The sequence below is a fragment of the Schistocerca serialis genome, chromosome 11, assembly GCF_023864345.2.
Source record: "Schistocerca serialis cubense isolate TAMUIC-IGC-003099 chromosome 11, iqSchSeri2.2, whole genome shotgun sequence".
Lineage (NCBI taxonomy): Eukaryota > Metazoa > Arthropoda > Insecta > Orthoptera > Acrididae > Schistocerca > Schistocerca serialis.
Window position 1 is genome coordinate 111413562 of NC_064648.1, and position 18881 is coordinate 111432442.

At 42.4% G+C, this 18881-nt stretch overlaps 1 protein-coding gene across 1 annotated transcript in view; it reads left to right on the forward strand.

The window, feature by feature from the left end:
- Nucleotides 1-14359, forward strand: part of LOC126426813 (phosphatidylinositol phosphatase PTPRQ-like) — a 267688-nt gene extending 253329 nt beyond the window's left edge. Inside the window, exon 16 of the mRNA XM_050088816.1 lies at nt 14027-14359. Within this exon, the coding sequence (XP_049944773.1) occupies nt 14027-14185 (159 nt within the window). The 3' untranslated portion in view covers nt 14186-14359. The remainder of the gene's footprint in view (nt 1-14026) is intronic.
- The last annotated feature ends 4522 nt before the right edge of the window (nt 14360-18881 follow it).

Sequence of the window (18881 nt, forward strand, 5' to 3'; positions counted from 1 at the left end):
CCATCGCTTTCTAGCTGACCACAAAAATAGTTGCCAGGCTCTCGTAAAAAGGCGTCGAATCAGTTTATATAATTCCCATAATTACCCGCCGCCCCGTAATGTGTACTGACGTGTGCTCAGCCACATCGATTGTGGAAAATGACTGAAGCTGTATATGGCTACTCACAGGTGATGTGCTTGTATATCTGAAAGTTGTACTCGCAGAAAATTTCGTGAAATGTACAACCGTGATGAAAAATAACAGGAAACAGAAACAGCCACGAAATTACTTGGATTTTGCATACAGGGTGATCTTAAATTGAACACCCGCACAAAACGTGTGCCAGGAAGATTCTTTGAAAGATCACAAGCAAAATTATTTGATCTGTGGAAGAGGTAATTTACAAAAAGGTTGAGCGGTCAGGTCCATATTGACGCAAATGTTGAATAGTTTTGTTCTTTCTTCACTGTCAGCTCACAATTATTTTTAGCGTTGATGACAATGTAGTCTTGTCAGAGAGGTTTGATTTCTACATTCTTAGTTTTCACACTTCATTGTTAGCATTCCCATTGTGTTTGTGACAGCCTGTATTATAGGTAGTGGTTCAACAACAGAAATGTAGCATACTGATGTTAAGTAAGTACTGTTTTATGAAGAAGTTCTTTGTTTTTCCGGGTGAAACTGTTTGCAGTAGATCTAAATATGTATATTGGGGGTTTGGTTTGAAAGAAGTTGTTATCCATCAATTTACATTCTGTTTATAAACTGAGTTTTTCAGTCAGGTCCATGTGCACAGACTGGGCAGGTGGCAGCGTCAAAAATGATTTCGCTTCTTATCTCTCTTTTGTTTCGTAACAAAGGTATCGCGGAATGTTTGCAACCAGGTCTGACTGAGCAGGATGTCCTAGACATCCTGTCCCCCCAGACAGTTGGAACGTACATAGTCCCCCTGATCTAGCAGTTCCGACGGATGGGGACTCAGATGATGATGATGACAATGAAGGGGGAAAACCAGACATTCTCAACCATCGGCAACTCCAGGCCAAAGCTTAAATTAAGTCTGATAGATTCAAAAACAGAAGCAGATTTGAGAAATTCGGAAATAAGCAGAAAACCTGTATTTATACTTATGGTGCATTAACTTCTAAACTGGAACTTTTTCCTGACTGAAGCTCTTGCACATGTGTTGACAAGTGTAGTGGGGAGTTACTTTCTGATGATGATCTCATACAATTCCTAGTCGAAGGGTCAAACACCCGCACACTTTCTAAGAACTTCCCAAATCCTCACACAGCGTCTCAGGAAATAATGTGTTTCCTCGGCATCGTCATTCTAAATAGTTGTAACCCTCTCGTCAGTAAGTGGCTACACAGCGTTTCCAGTGTGGACACAAGGTACGAGCTTGTATGGAATTCGATGAGAAGGACAAATACTCAGATACCTACACTGTAGTGAAAGTAATAAATTTGCTGGAAAGGTCAAGTTGTGGTAAAACAGATCCTTTACTGACAGAGTAAGAGACAAATGTAATAAACTCTTTGTTTCTCAACATCAGCCTTGTGAGGAATCGATGATAAAATATTTTGAGAGACCCACTTGCTAGCAACTTATCAGGCGGAAACGATTTGAATACAAATTTTCGTTTGGTCCGCCACTTCTGGATGTTTTGTAAATTCTTCTTTTTATCAAGAAAAGTCGCCTAATGCAAAAGCAGAACAGTTTGGTAATGCTGCCACCTCACTCATTTAGATGTAGAAAATTTAACACTGGAAGTAAGGCTAGTGCCACAGAATTTCTTCTGGGGATTTGATGTTCTGACTTTCCCAGCAGAACAAGTTTATGGAGGGACGGGAACTATTAGAAAAAAACAGAGTTCTCAAATCTTGCCTCATTTCTCCAAAGGAAGAGCTAGCTAACGAAATGCAAATGGGATTTTTAAATCTTCATCTTACAAGGATGATGGCGTTATTGTAACAGAATGGGCGGAAAATTCAGCAGTTGCTGAAGCATCGACTTCTCATAGAGTGGAACATGTGTTATATTTAAAATGATACTCTGCACATGGGAAGAAGACCATTTCAGCACAACGTCCTCAAATTATGGCAGCCTATCATAATTATATGGGCGAGTGGGTATGATCCATGCTTCTAGATGCAGAATAAATACTGGGCAGGGAAAAGATACTGGCTTTTATTTTCTTGGCCGATTGACATACCGATAGATAATACCTGGCAGCTGATGGAAAGAACAGGAGCTGGGGCTGCTCAGCTTGAATTCAGAAGAGAGAATTTCAATGTCACAAAAAAAATTAAAATATGCATCTAAGTGCCAAAGATCACATATAGCTTTAATGCATTACTTACGTGTATCATAAGTCAATAAATTGCATAAAAGTAAAGTATTGTATTCTGAAAAATGCGAGCCTTTAAGGATTATAAAAGAAGAGAAAAATCGAAAGAAGATCGAAAGTCCAGTTGAAAAACATTAGAAGCTCACGAAAACGTTCATCATCTTCACTGGCACACGTTATGAGGCATATAAACGTTTACTGATGAAATTCTGAGAGGATATATTTGAAAAAGAATCTGGCAACGTATTGCTTCCTCACATACATAGCTCATGAAATTACCATCATCAGAAAATCAAGGAAATCTGAACTTATGCGGAAACATACCGACATCCATTCTTCTGTATACCGTTCGGGAAGGAATCAGGAAAAGGGAAGCACGACAGTGGCATAGAAAGTTTCTCTGATCATGCACCAAATGGAGGCTTGTTGACTGCAGCTATTGCTTGACAAGTTCTGGGATAAGGTTGCAGGTAACTGTATGATGTTCTAATGTACACAGTTTCCCACTGATGACAAGATGGCAAAATAAATTCCGTTTGCGTTTCTTTGTTGAACATTTTGCTGACGAAACATAATTCTCCATCTATATAGCCCAATCTTCTTTATTTAATCAATCCCACAAGTGCAGTGTTTCTTGCTTTCTAAAAGTAATTTACACTACTGGCTATTAAAATTGCTACACCAAGAAGAAATTCCGATGATAAACGGGTATTCATTGGAGAAATATATTATACTAGAACTGACATGTGATTACCTTTTCACGCAATTTGGGTGCATAGATCCTGAGAAATCAGTACTAAGAACAACCACCTCCAGCTGTAATAACGACCTTGATACGCCTGGGCATTGAGTCAAACAGAGTTCGGATGGCGTGTACAGGTACAGCTGCCAATGCAGCTTCAACACGATACCACACGTCATCAAGAGTAGTGACTGACGTATTGTGATGAGCCAGTTACTCGGCCACCATTGACCAGACGTTTTCAGTTGGTGAGAGATCTGGAGAATGTGCTAGCCAGGGCAGCAGTCGAACACTTTCTGTATCCAGAAAGGCCCGTGCAGGACCTGCAACATGTGGTCGTGCATTATCCTGCTGAAATGTAGGGTTTTGCAGGGATCGAATGAATGGTAGAGCCACGGGTAGTAACACATCTGAAATGTAACGTCCACTGTTCAAAGTGCCGTCAATGAGAACAAGAGGTGAGCGAGACGTGTAACCAAAAGCACCCCATACCATCACGCCGGGTGATACGCCAGTATCGCGATGACGAATACACGCTTCCAAAGTGCGTTCACCGCGATGTCGCCAAACACGGATGCGACCATCGCAATGCTGTAAACAGAGCCTGGATTCATCCGAAAAAATGACGTTTTGTCATTCGTGCACCCAGGTTCTTCGTCGAGTACACCATCGCCGGCGCTCCTGTCTGTGATACAGCGTCAAGGGTAACCACAGCCGTGGTCTCCATGCTGATAGTCCATGCTGCTGCAAACGTCGTCGAACTGTTCGTGCAAATGGTTGTTGTCTTGAAAACGTCCCTATCTGTTGACTCAGGGACCGAGACGTAGCTGCACGATCCGTTACTGCCATGCGGATAAGATGCCTGCCATCTCGACTGCTAGTGATGCGAGGCCGCTGGGCTCCAGCACGGCGTTCCGTATTACCCTCCTGAACCCACCGATTCCGTAATCTCCTAACAGTCATTGGGTCTCGACCAACGCGAGCAGCAATGTCGCGATAGGCTACAATCCGACCTTTATCAAAGTCGGAAACGTGATGGTACGCATTTCTCCTCCTTACACGAGGCATCACAACAACGTTTCACCAGGCAACAGCGATCAACTGCTGTTTGTGTATGTGAAATCGGTTGGAAGATTTTATCATGTCAGCACGTTGTAGGCGTCGCCACCGTCGCCAACCTTGTGTGAATGTTCTGAAAATCTAATAATTTGCATATCACAGCATCTTCTACCTATCGGTTAAATTTCGCGTCTGTAGCACGTCATCTTCGTGGTGTAACAATTTTAATGGCCGCTACTGTTACATGTACACACGGTCAGTATGCAGAAAACCGACAAAGAGACTGGAGATAGAAGGAGAAATGTCCTAGGAACATGTGTCCAGAAACTGACGGTGTTCGTGCAACGACAACAAATTGTCCGAAAACACAGTGCAGAGCTGCATCGTATCCACGTCACAACAGATCTTGAAAGTGGTTCTAACGCCATGCACGCATTCACACGTCGAATAATGGATTGCTGTACCATTTGACACGTGCCAGCCTCTCACCGAACTGCGACATACGCACTGTGAACATTCTGTTGAAGGGACTGCACATCAGGAACCGGTGCAGCATACACGACGCTTTTCAGATGGCCCCAGTGATAAAAAAAAAAACCTGTCGGCTTTAAGTCCAGTGATCTAGCAGGCGGTGCTGCAGGGTCTCTGTGTCCTATCCAGAGTCCGGTGACGATGCTGTTGGGGTGTCGGTGAGCTGTAATGCGGACATGCGGTAGTGTTTTGTCACGCAGAAACCACATAACCTGTCATGTTGCCAAAGGCACATTTCGAAGAAGCCCAGGTACATTCCTCCATCGAGGCGTTGTGGAATAATAACTGGCCCAAGTATGTGTTCGCCTAGAATTCCTGTCAACACACTCAAGCTGAACCGATGCTGATGGGATGACTATTATGCAGGTTGATGATGGCAGTTCTGCTAAAGGTTGCTTCATCAGTAAAGAGGACTGATGACTGAAATCCAGTAATGGTGACGATCTGGTGCAAAAACCACTGGGAAAGTCCTTCCTGTAGAGGGAAATCCATGCTGATAATCGTTCTACTTGTCGTTGGTCTACGTCTACATCTACATTTCGCAAGCCACACAACGGTGTGTGGCGGAGGGCACTTTACGTGCCACTGTCGTTACCTCCCTTTCCTGTTCCAGTCGCGTATGGTTCGCGGGAAGAACGACTACCGGAAAGCCTCCGTCCGCGCTCGAATCTCTGTAATTTTACATTCGTGATCTCCTTGGAAGGTATGAGTAGAGGGAAGCAATATATTCGATACCTCATCCAGAAATGCACCCTCTCGAAACCTGGACAGCAAGCTAAACTGCAATGCAGAGCGCCTCTCTTGCAGAGTCTGCCACTCGAGTTTGCTAAACATCTCCGTAACGCTATCACGCTTTCCAAATAACCCTGTGAAGAAACGCACCGCTCTTCTTTGGATCTTCCCTATTTCCTCTGTCAACCCGACCTAGTACGGATCCCACACTGATGAGCAATACTCAAGTAGAGGTGCAACGAGTGTTTTGTAAGCCACCTCCTTTGTTGATGGACTACATTTTCTGAGGACTTTCCCAATGAATCTTAACCTGGCACCAGCCTTACCAACAATTAACTTTATATAATCATTCCACTTCAAATCGTTCCGTACGCATCCTCCCAGATATTTTACAGAAGTAACTGCTACCAGTGTTTGTTCCGCTATCATATAATCATACAATAAAGGATCCTTCTTTCTACGTATTCGCAATACGTTACATTTGTCTACGTTAAGGGTCAGTTGCCACTCCATGCACCAAATGCTTATCCGCTGCAGATCGTCCTGCATTTCACTGCAATTTTCTAACGCTGCAACTTCTCTGTATACTACAGCATCATCAGCCAAAAGCCGCATTGAACTTACGACACTATCTACTAGGTCGTTTATATATACTGTGAAAAGCAATAGTCCCATAACACTCCCCTGTGGCATGCCAGAGGTTGCTTTGACGTCTGTAGACGTCTCTCCATTGAGAAGATGCTGTGTTCTGTTTGTTAAAAACTCTTCAATCCAGCCACACAGCGGGTCTGATATTCCGTAGGCTAGGTGATGGGGACAGTAGCGGTTGTCATTGAGGAAACCATGTTGTTGGGCCACTTGCCTGGAGCTTGTGCTAGAGTTCATCTCAATATCTTGTAGAACCCGGTCCTCCAAATCTGGTGTATGCACAGTTTGCCGCCTCCCAGCATATTCGTCTGTCTGAAAGGTCCTATGATCACACAAACGCTTAAAAGGCGCTTAAAATGTTGGTGCCTGCGAGGGTACTTGTTTTGGTACAGCTGTGCTGCCTGTCGACTGTTTTCACCTGATTTGCCATACACACATACCATCTCGGCCTGTTCCTGATATCAGTACCGGACCATCCTGGTGCTTACAGTGCCTTGCGTCAATCGGACAGTCTGCAACGCACAAGGAAGACAATTCCCATGGTCAGAGCAACTGCCATTCGTTAGCGCCGTGTACCATGGCAACATAGGCTTTCCGGTCTCATGCTCATAGGATATTTTTCCTCTTTTCGAATCAGGCATCCATACTTGCCGGCTGTAGTTGTTATTAATGTTACCCTGTAGTGGAATGTCCTCTTTTCTTTAAAATCAAGATGTGAAAATCGTTGATAAATATAACACCACCAAAGCACAAAAGTTGTCAGACATTACAAGAAGACATTTTTTCCAAGTCTGGTAACTTGGTCTAGTGATATCTTTTTGTATAATGTACAACGACAGGACAAAACACCATGACTGTTGCTCAGCGCGATAGTGGATAGCGGCTGGCGGCTTTCTTAGTACTTTTTGCAGTTAGAAAACATACCGTTTATAAGTGGAGCTGGGAAGAATAAGCAATCGTCGAGTGATGATGTGGGCCATAGATATGGGAAATCCACTGACGTAAGTGACTTTGCCATATCAAAGATTGTCATGACCAGTAGCTGGGCAACGAGCAGCATCTCAGAAATGAGGAAGCTACTGGGGTGGGTCACGCGTTTGCGAATCTACAGATATTGGTTGAAGGAAAGAGAAAGCTTGATGTTGGAAGTGCACGCCACTGAGATTGGAGGGTCGCCCACTCTGAAAATCATCTTACATGGTGATCAGTAGCAGATCTGACAACAGAGGGCAATGCTGGTGAAGGTGCAAACTGATCAGCACACTCTGCTGAACAAGGGGTTTTGCTGGGAACGACCTCTAAATGTTATCACGTTGACCCAACAATATCATTCATTATATTTCATGTGCGAGTGAGATCATCGACATTGGACCTCAGATAAATGGAGACGTGTCATCTGGACAACTGAGTCACGTATCTTCTCATACTAACTGGACCGTCAGGCCAAGATAAGCTATTAGCCAGATTGCAGCTGCTTGAAGGGTGCACAGCACCACAGATGCAGGTCATTTGGGGCTATATTATGCTATGCAGAACACACAGCTGGGATTGCACAGGAGGTGTGCTAGTAATCAAAGGCACTATGACAGCTATGGACTATGAGAACATTACTGTAGGCCACCTGCTGCCCTTGCCACTCGACATCATACACAATCGCGATGACAATAAGTCAAGCACTGCATTACACTAGATTACTATTCTAAGATTACAATAAGATCAGTCCATTATACCACACATATCCACATACACCTTGGAAGATGAGCTATGACTGTGCAGTTTGTGGATCGACTTAGTAGAGCCCACTCAGCACTTGCTGGGAATTCTGAATGGATGTATGCAGTCTGCCAGGAACAGAACTAATGATGAGAGAATTGGATTAACTTGCTGGTTGTTCATTAATTCACCACCAAGTGGACTCAGGATGGCAGAGTAATCATTAAGACAGCAGCTGGAAAGAAGACAGTCACAAACATGACAGAACTGAATAGTATTAAGTGAAGCTACTCGAGCCAAAAGTGCAAACTTAACACCATTTGCAATTGTAACAGCCCCAATACTCAGATATAGTCTTGTAATTTTATTAATTTTTTAATTATACCCATATTTGTACCTTCAACTAATTGTTTTTGTAACTGTATTAACTTTTCACTATTTTTTTGTGTCTGTAGCTCTAACCATTACTTAATTTTAGTTACTGCTAATTCTTTTTTCATTTTCTCAGTTTATTCTCTTCCATTCTGAAATAGTTCTATGCAATTATTAGTCTCTCCTTTAGTTCATTAATCACCCATCTCTTCGGTTTAAATTGTTCATAACAAAAATCACTATCAGTATCACTTTAGCAAATTTCAATCTAATTGTAGCTTCCTACGATAATCACTACCAGTATCACTTTAGTAAATTTCAATTTAATTATAGCTTCCTACGATAATCTATTAATTACTAAGCTTACTTCTCTCTACTGGCAGCATCGGCCTCTTAAATCACTCCCTTCTCCCTTATTTCCACCCTAAGCTGTTTCAAATATGCTAATTACATTTCTCCTCGTACGACAGAGGATACACAGTGACACACAGCCGTCACTATTTTGGTCATATTCTCCTTGCACAGAATACCACTAATCCATTTTCTATACTCCCGCAACCTCAGGAAATCTTTAGCAGGCGCCTTTCTTTCGGCACTCGCGGTGTCACAAACAGGGCGTGCAAAATCTCGGACACCCCTGTGTTATGTCACTTGGCGAAAGCAGCGGCCAGTGCCCCTCGCGGCAGGTAGTGCCTAACAAAGGGACAAACCAGTCTGCCACCCTACTCCAGGCTGCTCGGCGGAACGCGTCAGAGCTTTTAGCAGCTCACTGCAACATCCAGTCTTTACCTGCGCATTACGAAGAACTTAGCCTCCTCTTCAACCAACTAAACTACCACGTAATCCTCTTATCCGAAACGTGGTTGAAACCACACATATCCTCTGCATCTTTTCACCTCCCAGGGTACACATTTCTTAGGGCAGACAGATCAAAAAAGCGAGGTGGCGGGGTCGGCGCGTATATACGAACAGATCTCAAAGCGAAAGTCTTATGTACATCAAACCCTGCTGAAGAAAAAGAGGCTGAATTCATGTTCATTGAAATAAATATACAAAGTCGGAAATTCTTGTCTGGCGTCGTGTACAAGCCGCCAAAAATAAGCTCAATGGGTTCCTTCCAGTCGGAATTACATTCACTTCAGTGTCAATACGAACATGTCATCGTAATGGGTGACTTGAACATAGACCTCCTAAGAGACACTCCCTCCGCAACAAACCTAAGAAAACTGTTTAGTTGCAATAGCATGAACATTCTTCCATTACAACCTACACACCATACGGCGCACATTCAAACTCTTATAGACGTAATCGCAACGAAACAGACTGACAAAGTAAGAGATGTTGGTCAAACATCGGCCCCTGGCCTCTGAGCACATGATGTAATATTCCTGGCCTACTCAGTGCAGCCCCCAAGGATCAAATCGCGTTACATAACTTGTAGGAACATGAAACGTATTGACCTTGACGCTCTAACAGCCGATTGCTCAGAAATCTCATGGCATCAAATAATCAGAAAACCCACAATCGATGGCAAAATTAATGAACTTGGTGATAAACTCACTGCCCTCTATGACAAACATGCACCTGTGCGCACAATCCGTGTAAGAAAATCTCCTGCTCCATGGCTGACAGCTGAATTACGTCAAATGATGACTAATAGGGATGCTGCCCACAGGCGTTTCAAGGCAGATCCGAAACCCGAGCGTTTCGAAGAATATAGAAAGCTACGGAACAGAGTGAAACAATGTATTCGCAATGCTAAAATCAGGCACGCTCGCTCCCTTGTATGCAGCGATCTGACGCCCACGACTCTATGGAAGAATCTCCGTAGCTTGGGGGTCGGAAAGGCAAAATCGGAAACTACTTTTCATGTGTCAGCTAACGAATTAAATGAATTCTTCTCTGCACCTCTGAATACCAGCACAGCTGATAATTACCGTCCACAAGAATCCCCAAACAGGATAACTAACAACGATACCTTCCATCTAAAACATGTAACAACAAATACAGCAAGAAAAGCAATAATGAGAATCTCTTCTGATGCAATAGACAACGACAGTATCGGTATAACCATGATTAAGAGTGTTGCCGATATCTTAGTACCTGTCTTAACTGACATATTTAATTTTTCCCTCGTGAACGGAATATATCCCACTGCATGGAAAAGAAGCCTATTTCGACCCATCCCTAAGATCGAATACCCGCAACTGCCTAGTGATTACCGACCAATTAGCATACTGCCTACTGTTTCCAAAGCACTTGAATATATTGTTCATGACCAACTCACTGAACACTTGCATGAATTCAGCCTATATGACAAATTTCAATCCGGTTTCTGTAAACATCACAGCACAAGCACTGCTCTAATTAAAGTAACTGATGACCTGAAATATGCCATCGACAATCGAAAGGCAACAATATTGACACTACTGGACTTCAGCAAAGCTTTTGACACTGTTAACTTTGACATATAGCTCAGAAAAATGCAACAGCTTAATTTCTCTGATGGTGCAATGAGATGGTTTGAAAACTACTTAAAAGACAGACAGCAATGTGTTGTCTGCGTAAATGAAAAATCTTCCTGGAAACATGTTTCCTCGGGAGTGCCACAAGGATCAGTCTTAGGACCACTTTTGTTTTCTTTATATGTCAACGATATTTCGTCGGTTCTGTCCTCCTGTATATACCATTTCTATGCCAAGGACCTCCAGCTCTACCTAAGCATCAGACCTGAAGATGTAAACACTGCAATCGCTCAGATGAATGATGATCTGTCTTCAGTAGTGAGATGGGCGAAAAACCTGGGGCTTAAACTAAATGCAAAAAAGACGCAAGTAATCTTAATAGCCCATCAGAAATTAATAAGTTCAGATTTCCGCGAACGGCCTCCTCCTATTCTGCTCGACGGTACTCCAATACCATATCAGAAAACAGTGAAGAACTTGGGTGTAACTTTGGATGAGCATCTCAACTGGGCGGAGAATACAGTCGCAGTGTGCCGAAAGACGTCGGCTTGTCTCTATGCTCTCAAAAAGTTTCGGAACATATTTCCACAGGACTTGAAACGCCAGCTCGTGCAAGCACTCGTTCTACCGAACCTCCACTATTGTGATGTGATTCAACAAGGCAAGAGTAGTGAAAACAAAGGACGGCTAGAGCTAACCATGAATGCCTGTGTGCGTTACACCTGCAACATTCGCCGATATGATCATGTTAGTGCTTCATACTCCGAGCTAGGGTGGCTGCGGCCGGACAAATTGCGTGACAACCACACTCTATGTCTACTCCACCGACTCCTCGTCGCGCAAGCACCCCAGTACCTTGCTTCAGAGATTAAAAACCTGTCATGTCATCACAATCGAAACACGAGGTCACTCTTATTTGGTATCCTAACTGTGCCCACTCACAAAACAAAAACTTTTGCAAACTCCTTCTCAGTTGCCGCTGTCCGCCTCTGGAACAAACTGCCCCTTACCTTGCGCTAAATTTGATCTCCTGCTGCTTTTAAGAAGAAGTTGAAGCATTTCCTTCTATCATCCTCACAAATTTCTCCACAAAATTAATGTACAAGGACAATCCCCTCATCTGTCAAAAAGCAAAGCTAGCGTCTCCTATCTTGCTCCTGAGATACCTTCCTCTTCATCTTTCTCTATTAGCCACGCAATCTTCTTTTCCTTTATATTTCCTTCATTATGTTTCATCATGTCTCTATTCTTCTCCTCCCTTCACCATGAGTCTCCCTCATATTCCCTGCTGCCGGCACTCCTATCTAAAATCTGTCTCTTCAATAATGTCTAATTATAACAGTACTTGTGACCTAAGAATATAAACTCTATATGTATTTATTTTTCCAGGTGTACCTTTCAAATTGTTTATTTCACTATTTGTACTAGATGTAGTTTAACATGCCTACTAAAACATATGAATGTAAAATAAGTAGAATGCCTGGTTAGATGTAAGAGAGGGCCTGATGGCCCTAATCTTGCCAGGTTAAATAAATCAATAAATAAAATAAATAAATAAATATATCGCAGTTACATGGCTTTACAATAAGCTCTCAACGATAGATAGCAGCCAGGTACCACATTTACCTTTCACACGAACGCTACGAAAGTCACAGACCACATCACACGTAGAAATTACACTCTCCTCAGTCTTTGTTTATAGCAACGTATTTTTACGTAAAGACTCACTTAACAAATAACTATCTACTTAATAAACTTAAAATATCTCCACTATATAAACCCGAGCTCACTGAAGTTATTTTGTCTATTCGCATAAGGGAATTGGACACGAAATGTTGGGGAGATACAGCCTGTCCACAAAATGAAAAGTGAGAGCTGCTGATGGTGCAGGAAGCCGACGTTCCTGGAAGAATGCTTCAGCCACCGTGCAGGCTGGCAAGAATCAATTGTTCCTCTAGACTGTAGAACAGTATACAGAGACTTACGGAGAGACTGTCGATATGCGTTAGTTGCGTTGGTACTGTTAGTAACTCATATCTGTATTCTATGCGATATGCGTTTGTTGCGTTAGTACTGTTAGTAACTCATGTCTGTATTCCACGTCGATTAACACATTTTGTGGGAGGTAAGCAAGCCCACACATGTCTGCGCACTGCATTGCCTGTTATTCATAAGGTGTACTGTGGTGAGTATGCATAATCTTCAGAAACATCCTGCAGTTGCTTCTTGTGACGTAGTGGGATAATGGCATGGGGAATAATCACATCGCACTTCAGTTTGCAGACCAATGATGGATGGTACTGTGTGACCACACTGCGCTTCCACCCACCCTCCACCCTCACCCCCTCCACTCTGTTGCATCCCCAGAACAAAATCTATCCCTCAGTGTGGCTCTTCTGCACGTGTATATGGTACACAGTCTAATATTTCTTATTAACTCTTTTCATTATACAGCACACACTAATTTTATTCCATTCTAAAACTATTTTTGATAATTTGTGGTTCCTTCATCATCGGGACAGCAGGAACGATAAGTCCTAGACAAAAACTAAATGGGACCTCTATTGTAGGATATTTAACATAATGTAATTTTGTACTGAGAAAGATTTTCACTTCAAGAAAAACATAAAAACAGTTAGCTCCACCAACCCCAATGCTCACATCCCACTTGTGGGGATTTTTAGTATGATGTTCATGACACTCTACCCTTACCACTGTACAAAAATTTGCGACTACAAGAATTTTTCCAATATTCCTCCATTTTTGGTCTTCTTTCTCTGAGTGGATGATAGCGATTATACTTTGACATATTGAGCACCAAAATTAACCTGAGCTGCACCTGTGAAACGCATCTGGGACGCTATAGGGCATCAACTCTACACACACAAACCAGCGGCTCATGGTTACACCGTCTACGTGACGTGTGGCAAGGCGTCTGCAAACCTACCAACGAATTCCTGAATTCATGCCACACAGCTGTAGTGTTCTTCAAAGGTGGACAAACGTGATGTCAATCAGCTGATCACAGTTTTTTGCTTTATCAGCTTGTTATTGTAATATAAATTAAGTACAGTAAAACACACATTCCATTTCAAGAACGTGGAAAACGCATGAGTAGAAACTCAATATCACACACTTCACACTTTTGTTTCTTCAGTGTGTCATATAATTCGTGAGAAAACTGATAATTTTAGTTTAATTTTCCTTGCCTCATAATAACATAATGAGGAGTATATATTTTTTGTTATCAATTATTCCGCTATAAATAAAAAACCAAGAATTATTGGGATACTTTAAGTATTTAATTTATAAGTTTGTTTTTATACTTACATACTTTTACCATTGTCACTTATTTTGGTACTCTACAGACACTAGAATATCTCCAAAACAGTTCACGCGTGAAATAAATTTAAGTGTCTTTGCTTATATTTCAGGAAGAAGTAGAGAATCAATCTGTTGTCACATTCCATTTAAAGGAAATGGGATTTGTATCAACAGAAATTCAATTCCAGAAATATGCCCTTATATTGATTCAAGAATACATGGGAAACCGAAGTATGGACATTTTTATAACAGAGGAAACGGAAGTTTAAATGGAAGAGAGAAGAATTTAGCATCAGTGTTATAAGTCAAAACCATATTCTTGCAATATCGATGAAACTATAACATTTATATGGATCTTTAATTTGTGGATTAAAATAGTTGTTAAACAATCTTTCACCTTCATCCTATTATTCTTACAGAAAATAAAATTTTTGAGAAAATTACCCTTTTATTATTCATTCATCCTTGGAATCCTGCTCACAGCACACTACATTTTATTGGTTTCAGTGGTCAAGGGTATCACACAATAAAAACAGCCAACACATTAGTGATATTCATAATAAGGAACATGAATGTAATGAATTTATGATTCTAAGTAAATCCACGTTGAAAATGTCAATATATGAAACTAAAAAGTGGAGTTCATCCAGCAATTAGACCTCAACAACACACTGAACATAAATGGACGTCCACCAGGTGAATTCTACAGGCAGTAGAAGGCTATGTTCATACATTTGGGGCAAAATTCTCTTCACAGCAGGACTGGGAAGGAACATATCAATGCAACAAGAAATGTGACTGAACACTTATGTTTGCAAATGGTGGCGAGAGATACAGTAACCAAGCAGATATAATAACACAAAATAATCTGCATAATTGAGGAACTTTGTAATACATCAAGATCGTCACAGATGCATTTAAATTGTTAATAAATATCCCAGTAGATATAATTTGCATTACAATAGCTGTGCATTATAACCACTAGTGACGCTGCAACAGATGGCGATATGGCACGGCTATCGAAGTACTGGATGTGCTACCCATTGGTGACAAGTGATGATAGGTTAGGCCTTCAATGCGGGGCAACAGCGTGGGCAAGTGGTGGCACAACAGTCCAGTGATACACGCACGTCCAGTAGTGTGCCAGCAATTTTTTGTGGTAGCAAAGCATGTGTACTGTGCATTGGATGGTCGGTAGCTCGGATGTGAGGCACGCTGGTGAGTAGCCTCTGAAGCCGAGGCCCTCTGTTGATACCCAGAAGCTAGTTGGTGTTACCCTGAGGTTTGACGGCTCTAGTTCAGGTCTTGGCAGCATCTGATGTAGGAGAGGTCTGTATGCCAGTGGCTAGCAAATGTAGCAGTTGGTTGAGACTGGGTCACCCACTTCAGGTTATTGGCTGACCTGGAGTACTTTTTGGCATTAGCAGCAGTCAAAGACAGTGCCCTGCTAATACTGGGCTGTCAATGTTTGTGACCAGTTTCCCAGCTTTTCTTGTGACTGATCCCACCTCAGACCATATATGGACTGAGGCAGGGTAACATCAGGTCAAGGTATGAGGTTATTCAGCTCGCTAGTGCAGTGGAATGAAGTCCTGCACCATGCTGCCTCAGCAGTATTCTGGTCTGGCAGTACGATTCTGCAAGTAGCGAGCTGGTCTGCCCAGCTACAGCCATGGACTGACAGACGGTGCAACTCTCTTCCTCTCTCAGAAGATCCAGTCCACTAGATCTCAGGCTGTTCCTAAATTTGTAAATTCGTTAGATCATAGAGCGTGTAGTTGGGGACACTAACGTCTACTTAAGTCGTAGTGGTGACCGACTCAGTCAGTATCTGCTGCATTTGGGGTATGGTGGATGATTCTCTGCTGTAGACGGACAGAGACTGTACAGGTAAGGACCAGGATTACCTAAAGACGAGATTCCTGTCGTCGTGACTCAGTGCTCGTATCTTCTGAATGTGTTGAAACGTTTGCTCTGTGTTAATTTGTCCCTTCTGTGCAATTATAATCTCATTCAGGGCGCTGGTAGCAACCGATTGACAAACACCTTCCCCTTTCACTGTCTCTGTTGTAGATACGAGGGTAATCCCAAAAGTAAGGTTTCCTATTTTTTTATAAGTACATAGACCTGTTTATTTGTACAGTGCTTTACATAAGTTTACAGCTTGAACATTTAGCTATTTTTCGACATAATCACTATGTCTGTCGATGCATTTTTGTAGACGCTGTGGCAGTTTTTGTATGCCCGTGTCATACCAGGTCGCCGTCATGCTGTGCAGAAAGTTTTGGACCCCTTCTTTCACCTCGTCGTCGGAGCTGAAACGCTTTCCGGCCAGATGTTCTTTTAACCTAGAGAACAGGTGATAGTCACTGGGGGCCAAGCCAGAACTGTAGGGTGGGTGGGTGATTATGTTCCACTGAAACTGTTGCCGGAGAGCAACGTTTTGCCGAGCGATATATGGGCGAACATTGTAATGGAGAATGTGTACTCCCTTGTTCAACATTCCTCTTCTCCAGTTCTGAATTGCCCGTTTGAGTTTTTTCAGTGTCAGCGTTAATTGTGGGCCCAGCGCTTCAGCCACAGCGTCTACAAAAATGCATCGACAGAAATGGTGATTATGTCGAAAAACAGCCATATTTTCAAGCAGTAAACTGATATAAACCATTGTAGAAATAAACATGTCTATGTACTTATAAAGAAATAGGTGACCTTACTTTTGGGATTACCCTGGCATTTGCGGTAACTGTACCCAGATGACATACATAGTATACTCAGTGAAATCCTGCGCTCTGAAAATAGGATAGTGTGGCGAGGAAGGCCACCGGCATTCCTCCGCACCTGTCCCTCGTAGATATAACTTCATATCACACATCTGAGACAGTCTGGATCTCCCTGGCGGGTATACCGGACGTATCATTTATCTTGATCACCCTAAATAACTGTTTATCCAGATGCTAATTACAAAATGTTTCAAGCAAATGATCTTTATCCGTCGGGGGACATCAATCAGCATGATTGCCTTCGTTGTAGCTTTGTTTTTTACAAAGATACGAACAACGGTATGACTTTTTTAATTAGCACCCTTAATTTTTTATTCGGTAATTCATTTTCTCTTCTAAAGACCTATTCAGAAATGTATCACAGTGTACCATTCACTGCAACACAACATTATTAATTACATAATACAACACCGACGTTGACGCTCCCAGTGCTTAATGCAAGTACTCGGCGTAATGGAACACATCCATGTGCTGACGTTGACAGAGGAAAAATGTAAACATAAGTAGAATGCACATCCGTCATTCCATCATTTACCATCAGTTGAAGGGTTTTGTGAGTAGAATGTACACCAACGAAGAGAAGGTAGAAATGGGGAATGTAAGTTAGCAGAACAGTAATTCCAATACTGTTTTCTTATGTACGGGTACATTTAGTATAGTAGTTTAGTCCTGTTAAATACTGTTGTGTAGAGTAGGTATACAGCAAAGGCTGTCCTTCCTACAAACTGCATGGATATAACGTTTCTTTTATTGTTGTTCTTGTTATTGTTGTTGAAAGTAGGCGAACTGCCACGCAGGCAGCGGAACTGTACAGAGAGCCATATCCTGACAAGAACCCACCTTCCAGACGGATGCTTTCTCGTCTTCAGGAAACGGGAAGTTTAACCCACGACAACGGAACCGTCGTAGCACTTGCACAGACGAAGCTGCCGAAGTTCCTGTTCTCGCTTCCGTTGCTATGAATCCACATGTGTGCACACGACTGCTTGAACACCAGATTGGCATTCCTAAAACCAGTCTTACACGTCACCGGTTCCATCCTTACCATGTACACCTACATCAAGAATTGCATGGGAATGATTTACAGAATTGTGTACATTCTGTCAGTAGGCACAGCAGCAAATCCTCGCCAACTTCTTCTCCAATGTTCTGTTCACCGATGATGTTCCTTCTCAAACAAAGGACAGGTAAATACAAGGAAACCGCATTATTGGTCCAGCGACAACCCATGATGGCTTCGACAGGTGGAACATCAGCGTCAACGGAGGGTTAACGACTGGTGCGAGATGCTTGGTACCACAATTATTGGCCCTTATTTTATCAATGGTAGTCCAAACGGCACAGCGAATGCCAACTTCCTCGACCAAATTCTTCCTCCTCTTCTGGATGAAGTGCCGCTAAGAACCAGAATGCTTATGTGGTATCAACACAATGGATGTCCAGCACATAATGCCTTGCGTGCGCGTCGCGTTCTGAAGCGAAGGTATCCTGCAAGATGGATTGGTCGAGGAGAAGCAATTACTTGGCCTGCTAGGTCTCCTGATTTACATCCTCTGGACTTTTTTCTTTGGGGATGCATTAAAGACGTTGTCTATCGCGATATAACAACAGTTCCAAAGGACATGCAGGAACGTATCGTGCTTGCTTGTAATTCTCTTCAGCAGGCAACATTGGAAGCAGTAAATAATTCTTCCATTCAACAAGTTCACCAGTGTATTGGTGTACAGGGTCACCCCTTTGAGCATCTTTGAATGGTCTACTCCAGGGCAGTGGTACAGGAGAGTCAGTCAGTTTTGTGTTATGTTTCTACTTGGTTTGCATTTATTTTCCGACAGCTCCAGCAAGTAGACGAGTTTCTAATCACGGGCTCCAAGTCAATGTTGTGCTATGTAATTAATAACGTTGTGTTTCAGTGAATGGATTCAGTGAATCATACCGCTGTTCATACCTCTGTAAAAAAACAAAGCTCCAACGTAGGAAATCATGCTGATTGATGTTCCACTGACGTCTAAAGAACATTTGCTTGAAACATTTTGTAATTTTCATCTGGACAACAGTTATTTAGAGTGTTGAAGGTAAATGGGACACCCTGTATAGTAATTTACTCTACTTTACATCGTCGCATACCGTCTGCTGATAACTTTGTGACCAAGTACTGCTTTCTTTCTGCTCTACCATGAAATCA